Raw genomic sequence first — 8,772 nt, 5'->3', positions numbered from 1 at the left:
GGCTATCCCCAATCACACCCACAATGGACGATTGGCATGGAATAGTCCTAGACATCTTCAAAATGGAAAAATTAACATACATGTTAAGAACTAGATTAGACAATTTCTACCAAATTTGGAACAACTGGATTGTGCATATTGCCCCCCTGAGAGCGGACTTCGTGTAATCTCACTGGTTCATTGCCTGCTGTTTGATTGTATAAATATAAAATGTATAAGACACCTCTCCTCCTCTCGTGGTCGAAGACCAAAGCTATATTGTTTTTGTCCCCCTCAGCATAAATGTATATACTTTAGTTGTTGTTGTTTTTTGTTTCTTATGTCTTTTTCCGCCCACTCTTTCTTTTTTCTTTGTCCTCCTGAAATGTACCACCTGAAGTATTACTGACGTGCCTGTCTCTGTTTGAGTGTGGACTCGATGTCTTATATAGGAAAAAGGACTATACTATACAGAGACATTGGAGATGTTGCCACATGGAGGGGGGATGAGGGAGGGAAGAGGGGTGGGGAAAAAAAAGAAAAGAAGAAAATCTTGGGAACTGCTCTTATATCGTTTGTAGAAATGCTATATGTACAATTATACTGCACTTTCCGAATAAAACAAATATTATAAAAAAAAAAAAAAGAATGAACAAGGCACTATTATATTAAATTATATAATGAATGTCACGAAAACAGAATGGCAAGGCAGTGTTAACATTTTTCCACTGAATATCTCATGGATGCTGTGGCCCCCTAGTGGCGCTTTCCGTGTAATGCCAGCTTCCACCATGCTGTCCACTGGGAGCGCGCAACGCAGGATGGTGCTCGCTCCCGTCGCGGTCAAGTGTGCGTGTGTGCGCGATGTTGGGCCGACACACTCACACACTCACACACTCAGTGAATGAAGATGGCGATGAGAGTAGCGCTCCGGTGCTTCTCTGCAAACTTTTCCACAAAACTGCCTCAGTTCTCGCAAATAGCACAAATCACAGCGACTCGGCTTCCATGGAGGAGCGACACTCCACGCACGCTGAGTACAGCCTCGCCGCTGTCCACGGGTAAAGTTTTTCTAATCTAATATCCCAAAATGTGTGAACGAATGTTATAACATGCCGACACATTCCTCTGCAGTGGGCCAGAGGAATCACTTTCCCACGCTTCATTCCTCACCAGCAGCAACACAGAGTAGAGTGATATAACTTCTATTTACTAAACTGTCATTTACTTGAGAAAGCGCTGTGTAGAAGCGGAAGTTTGGTTGATAGAAAATCCTTAAATTGTCATTATTGATGGGTTTTTTTATGATGACATATGATGACGATCCATGCAAGTTTCAAATGAGTCTACTAATCACTGGCAGTGCGTGACATATTATGCTTAATTAAACTGACACCCACGATCTCATGTATCTCGTTACGACAGTCATGCATTATTTTGTGCCAGACAGACAGTCAGGTCTTTAACGATAGGCTACACATTTGGAACGTAATTTGAAATTTGGTTGTGTGTTATATATTTTAAAAATGGGATCAAGCTTAGGTTTCGTTTCGGAGACAGTTATTCATCTCTATCCAGTATAATAAATAAGGACAGAAGGCTCTCTTCTGAGTCTGTCCAGCCATGCCTCAGCATCTTTCACACATGCACAGTTCACAATCTGGTTTAAACCTGTATTTTTCTGCATGATCTGCATCAGAACTGTGTTGAGGCATTACTATTGTTTCCCGTTGGGTGTTGTTGTAAATATGACAGCAGCACTTGTTAATTCTATAATTATAATTAGCTTATGCCACACTTTGTAGTGTTAATTAATTTAAAAAGAGAGTGCAGTTTATTGTTGCCTTATCATGTTGTAGTATCTAGGGGAATGACATTAGTCACATTACTGTAATGCCATGCGGCACATGTCTTTATGAGAGAGTTCAAGTACAGAACAGACTGACCTGCTGATTGTCGGGTCTAGATAAGTAAATTATAGACTATTTCAAAACAATTTTGCCCAACCTCGACATTATGCATCGTAGCTTTATCACAATTACTTTTCTTTGCTTTTTTTAATTCAAGGATTTATGAGACTCTGTCATATCTGCAACCCTGTAGTGACTTCTAAATTAGGGCAGATGGTGTTGCACAAGTAATACAGACACTCTGGTCCATAGTACGTTCATGTGTTCTTTGGACAGTCAAATATAAGAACCTTGGGGCTGTTTTGCAAGATGTCTGTTTTGCACTTTTGTTATTATTTGATATGTGTATACTTCAATCACCACTGCAACTGCCACAAATATCTATGTTTGTGTGCAAAAAGACATGATTGTCTATATATCATTATAATAATAATGATCACTATATATGGCTCATCACATACATGATGTGGTCCTATGCAGCTCAGTGATAGGCTGAACACATGTCTGGGTGTTTGACTCCCACTAAGGGCGATTCACTAACATAATGCACTACTAAGTAAAAACTTAAAACCAATAGAATATTCCTCACTCAACCTTGGAGTCCATGAATTAGACACTTTTACTCATGAAGGAGTATGATTCCATTTTTCAATTTTAACAGTGAACATTTGAAACTTTGACTTGCACATTAATTAATGACACTAATTACACCCCTTCTCCTTGCAGCACTTCAGTTCACAGAAAAGCATGAGTGGGTACGAGTGGAGGGTGGCATCGCCACCGTTGGCATCAGCAGTTTTGCTCAGGTAGGTTGACGGCTTGGCCTGTATTCATAATTATTAATCATTGATTTTATGGTGTGCTTTGGCATTATAATTTGGCGTGTGTTCTTGAAGTATTCATGAAGCTCTGCACTTTGCCCACTATTGATAGAACTACAGTGCAAGAAGCTATTTCAGACTTTTATGACTAATGTTTCAGGTAATTGATTACTGTACCACTCCAGGCTGCAGTGGTGTGCAGTTTCAAGCGTATTTGAACTATGAAATCCTGGACACTTTCTCTTTCATGCAAAATACTATATTTCTTGGAAATAATTTATTTTTAGATAATTTAGATGAGACCATTTTTTGTTTCACGATGCATAACAACACACATGCGTGTGTGTGTGTGTGTGTGTGTGTGTGTATATATATATATATATATATATATATATATCTGTCCACGAAACGTATGTCGGTCTGTCCCGGTCACCATCTGACTAAACAACATCAAACTTAAGGGGATGTGTGGCAATTCAGTTGGACCAAAGGTGTCCAAGAACCGAAGAAACATGAATATCTGTCTATCTTCGGGTCCCTGGAGGACCTATAGTGTTAATGGAGTATTCTGAGAACGTGTACAACATGTACTCTGACAGCAAGTACTCTGATAACAAGACACAATAAGGGTATTGCATAAACAGGTGGTGCGTGCATTCCAGACTTGCACCGTTCCTGACTTGTGTGCCCCCCAAGTGGATAGTAGGCTATATGAAAGGGACATCTGGTTTATTTTTACTTTTAGGTTTCCAAATCAGAGGGTATGGCATAACCAGCATGAGTATTTGAAAGTTGGAAACACTATAGTACTGTACAGGTTGCAGCTGAGAAGTGGTAGAACATAATTATATGGTTCAATGTTTTGGATGCTTTGATTACTATTCACAATCTTTCATTTCTACCCATTTGTTATCTTATTATGATCATTTAACAGCCAGGGATCTTTTTTGGTTATAGATCTATAGGCATATAGACATCATTGAGTGGAAGATCATGTTTAATCTCACTGGGCTCACTTACTTCCTGGACTACATGTTGTCTCAGTAAGACAGCCCTCCCCCTCTCCACAAGGAGGAGCAGTGCACCAAAGCATTATGGGATTTGTAGTCCAGGAAGGAAGTGAGCCCAGTGTCCATGACATCAGAGACACTAGGCTCACTGCTAAAATCAAAAAATATTTAAGACCACATATTACACACATAAAGACCCCAGGAAAGTGATCTAAATCTCCTAAACGTTCATTAACATATATTTTTTTATTCTTTGCAAAAAGGGTGAAGTGTCCCTTTAAGTCCTTCAAAGCCCAAGGTTCACTTTGCCCCCTCCTATTAATAATCACCTTGGCACTATCTAGGTCTAGGACAACCTAGTCCATATGTGAAAATATACTCTCCCAGAGCAATAAAAGGAGCAAAGGTTTCAAACTATAATGTCGTGATTTTAGGATAATAGTGGTGATTTCCAGTCTTTGTTCCTAAATTATCTTTATTTTACAATTTACAACAATGGTCTGGTAATAAAGCTGAAAAAGCAGACCTGTACTCATAAACTCCCCCGGGGTGTTTTCACTGTCCATTCTTTTGCCAAACATTCCAACTCGTTCACTTTGGAGCAGCTCCTTTGACATCAACAGTTTATGTTTCTAATTTGATTGTTTAGGTCAAAATTATCCATCTATGAATGCTTTTGAGTCTCAATTCCCATTACCAGTGCACTGGATTATTGAATGCATTGTTAACTAAAACGGTATTTAACCCATTTAGGCCTGACGTCGAAATAAAAAAACCGTTCGCTCTGAAAGAATATATGCCTATTCAAAGATTTGTGCCGCATACGATTTTTCAAAAATAGCAGACCTACGGCGCGCTATGAGCTTGTAGATTTGCTATTTTTCAATAGCTAAAGTATAACAGAATGCTTGAAACACCAAAAGGGGTTCCCACGCAAAATGGGTTAAAGTAATGTTGAACTTTTGTTAGAAGCTTTGCAGGATAAGTGCAACTATTGTAGATCATCTTTATCTGTCGCTTCTGTGATGGAAAAACCATACGTAGCGGTTTAGCCACTCAACTTTACGACGAGGCACCTCAGAGTCCAATATCTGCAGCCTAGTGGCAGAGTAGTGGAGTGAGCCGTGCTGTGCAGATCATGGCATGGTTATGTAATGAGGGCAGAGTTGGAGGAGGTAGACAGATGAGTTTAAGGACTAGTGTTGTAACCCTTAACCCTTATTGCATTGTTTGATGCTTAGCAGATTGAAATAAAATGCTATGGCGTATTGGTAGGGCCTAGGAATGCAAATTCTAAAGAATTCCCTTCGTTTTAACTTTGTCAAATGGTCATCAATTAATTGATCATCTGTGATTTAGTGTGAAACGAAGTGTGATTTATATACAGTAACTGCAATATGTTAAAACAAACTTTAATGTGTGTCTCAGGAAGCACTGGGGGACGTGGTGTACTGTGGACACCCTGAAGTTGGCCAAAAACTTGATCAAATGGGTAAGAGTCGAGGAGAAATGATACAGTATAGAAAAGGAACTTAAATGACAGTATATTGTACAACTCTCCAGTAGTTTGTTCCAAAAAGGATTCATGCTAAACAGCTGTCATAAATACATTACTACTAGAGGTGCCACTGCCTCTATTAATATAGGTATATTCTTTCTTTCTCTTCTTTTTTTAACCCATTCTGACCTGAGATCAGATTCATACGAGGTTTCCACTGGACACACATTGGTCTGATTAACCCATTCTGACCTGAGATCAGATTCTAAAAATGTCAGTCGACTCTTCGATTTTTCAAAAATAGCAGACCTACAAGCTCGTAGCGCGCCACTCGGTGGCACGCTACGAGCTTGTAGATCTGCTATTTTTCAATAGCTAAAGCATAACATGATGCCGACACCAAAATGGGTTCCCGTTCAGAATGGGTTAAGATCATTTTGGCATTTCTGCTTTATAGGATAAAGACAGAGGTTTGATGACATGCATACATCAGTAGTCTTGACGATGATTTTGCTCCAAACATCACAGCAGCAGAAATTTTGGTGACTTCAGAAAATGTCCTTTCCTAACAAAACTACAAATGGAGCTTTATACGAAACATTATTTCATCTACCTGTTTACACCTAAACATGTGATGTGACTTTAAGCTCAAAATGCTTTTAAAGGCGGGAGCTATTTGGTAATGGTCAAAGAGAGACATTGTTCTGTGGTCTGTATCCTGTCCAGCAGTGAGATAAGATGAGTCATAATTATATGTCACAGGCCCTTTTTGTTTGTATTGCAGAAGAATTTGGTGCCTTGGAAAGCGTAAAGGCTGCCAGTGAGTTATACTCTCCTCTTACCGGGGAGGTGACTGAAATCAACACGCAACTGGCCGACAACCCTGCACTTGTGAATAAGTCCTGCTATGATGAAGGTATGCATCTCCTCAAATCAGAATGATTTGAATCCACCATTTGCATTTCAAGGTTCAAGGTTCTTTATTATTTATCTCCCAAGGAAGAAATTTGTCTTAAGCCCCCAACACACACCGTCTGCGAACGCCACGCGTCAAAACAATAAACCTATCTTATCCCACACCAGCGGCATCCGACGCGCGTTCACGCCTCGCCTGACGCTCCGATAACGCCACTGTTCTATTTTCCAGGCGTTGCCGTGCGGCAATGCCTGTGCCGCGCCGCTGCGGACCCGGTGTGTGTTGGGCTTTAGACAAAGGGCCCGCATGAAAGCACCCGGTGTGTGTTGGGCTTTAGACAAAGGGCCCGCATGAAAGCACCCGGTGTGTGTTGGGCTTTAGACAAAGGGCCCGCATGAAAGCACCCGGTGTGTGTTGGGCCACACATTGGGTCCAAACAATAATAAAAAACCCATGAATCAAAAACTTTAAAAGGTACAATACAGAATCCCTTTACAACAGGAGCTTTCTATTGCTCCACAAGTGACAGGCAGGCATGTAACATATTATGCAAAGTTAGTGCCCACAAAGAGTGAGCTCAAATCAATACCCTCATGTCCATATTTCACTCACTGATATCTTGTGTGAGGGGACAAACCAGTATGTGCTGTTCGTTTTGTATACCAGTCTCACATTGGCAAAACCGCTGTTCCGGTGGTATGCGGCTCCATCTTCCCATTTCCACACGCCGTCTATGAGCGGACGACACGCCACCCAACACGCAACCCTTCTGGATGGAGGGGCTGCGTGCGTGTAGGAAAAAAGTGGAGGCACAGCCGGGACAGCAGGGGGAGGGGCGGGTGGTGTAGGAGTGTGTGTGAAATGTCATGATACGTTCATTGTTGACGTAAGCGTATCCTGAGAAACCAGCACGATTACGGTATGTTAAATTTGGTGCCACACATTGAATGTAGCTCATAAGAAGATTAGAACCACTACCACCCCGAGGCACAGCAGTGGGCAAAGCTAAATCTCAAGGCATACCTGTAATCACAGCCAAGCCAAGTTCACAGCCAAGTTGCCTTTCACTATTTATTTCATTTGTTAAAAACGAAATGTTATTTAATATCTACAGTTTAATTTTCACCAATAATGACATTATTATATACCCAAAATAGGCACACCTGGTTGAAAGTGGTGTAAGGGTATTAATTTGCCTCTGGGGTGGTGCACAAAGACAATTTATGACATTGTAAATCAAAAAGCATAATTCATATCGTTTTGAGTTTAGTTTATTGCATAGATTATGTGTGGTTGTCCCAAAATCCACCTGGCACACATGGATTTGTCTCACTGCACAACCTTTGAGAAACACTGCCTCTGGGGCAGCGGTGGCCGAACGGTTTGCGGAGCGGTCTTGATATCGGAAGGTCGCTAGTCGTATCCCCGGACCGGCACGTTAAAATTACCACTGCTGAAGTGCCCTTGGACAAGGCATTGAACCTCTACCATGAAATGTTTTATGAGTAGGGCCTGGCTGTAAACAAATTCTTGAGCTTAGTCCAGTTACCCTGGGTAAACATAGTACCTTTGCTTTGCTTTGCCTTGCTTGAATTCACAAAATGTCTCGTTCTGCCAAACTGATAATCCGTAACTTTTCTTATACCTTCCAGGATGGCTAATCAAGATGACAATTGAAAAGCCCAGCGAACTTGAAGGTCTCATGGATGACCAGGCCTATGAGAAATTCGTCAAATCTCTTGAATAAAGTGTTAGATAATACTATAAATATAATAATAATGTAATTATACTAAAAATATTAGTGGTTGTGTTTACTAATTTCTGGTTTGAGGATCCTTGTGATATTTATTTTGATACTGTAATTGTGCTATCAAAATAACCAAATTTGTAATGTTTCATTAATAACCTTCACTCAGATGTTTAGGATTTATATATACTGTATATGCATGAGACAAACTGAAGGGCTGCTGTTCTGTGAGTGTATCAACAACGTTCTACATTGTTCAGTTTTGTTTCAGGTGCTTTTGTTGGTCAGTACATTGATACTGTACTGTACTGTACGTCAACAGGTTGGAAATGTCAGACAATAAACTACATAATTTGGTTTGCGGTCATGCCAGTCGTCCCTTCCTTTATGCACTGTAATGATATAACATTGGTTATATTTCAATGGGGAATAGTGCGTTATGTTTATTAGATCAATAGAATTATCCACTGAGTGAGATAAAAAGAAAATGTGCTCAAATCAGAAAACTTCCCATATAATTTTGTTGAAGAATATTGTACAAGCAAGAACAAAAACATATTGATAATCTTCTAATGACTTGAAGGGACCTCATACGAAGTGACATCACTGTACACTATGTTCTATGAAGTTGTCCAGTCAATTATAATTTATCTATACTTTAGCATGATGCAGATTGGACATGTCAAATTGCTTTACAGAGCAGGTACATGGTAACTTCATAAGATTTTGTCAAATAGCCTTGTAAACCACCATACAAACAACATGAACATAAAACAGTAGAAATGATAAGTATATTAGTGTATGAATATAGGCAATATGGAGAAGCTAGTGAATAGGACTGGAGCTTACTATGGGAAAGTGTACGTAAGGCGGTGTGAAGGAAATGCGTGC

General features: G+C 40.1%; 1 protein-coding gene across 1 annotated transcript; it reads left to right on the top strand.

Annotated features, from left to right (window-relative positions):
* Nucleotides 1–889: 889 nt before the first annotated feature.
* Nucleotides 890–8,150, top strand: gcshb (glycine cleavage system protein H (aminomethyl carrier), b; the record flags this gene model as incomplete). The annotated part of the gene is made up of 5 exons (XM_080761798.1): nucleotides 890–1,040; nucleotides 2,616–2,695; nucleotides 5,149–5,212; nucleotides 6,003–6,134; nucleotides 7,787–8,150. 5 exons carry the CDS (start codon nucleotides 890–892, stop codon nucleotides 7,879–7,881), a joined length of 522 nt encoding a protein of 173 aa, XP_080617924.1. The 3' UTR covers nucleotides 7,882–8,150.
* Between the last annotated feature and the right edge of the window lie 622 nt (nucleotides 8,151–8,772).

The sequence above is a fragment of the Protomyctophum bolini genome (assembly GCF_963924005.1).
Source record: "Protomyctophum bolini genome assembly, chromosome: 1".
Lineage (NCBI taxonomy): Eukaryota > Metazoa > Chordata > Actinopteri > Myctophiformes > Myctophidae > Protomyctophum > Protomyctophum bolini.
This window is presented reverse-complemented; position numbering and strand designations above follow the sequence as displayed.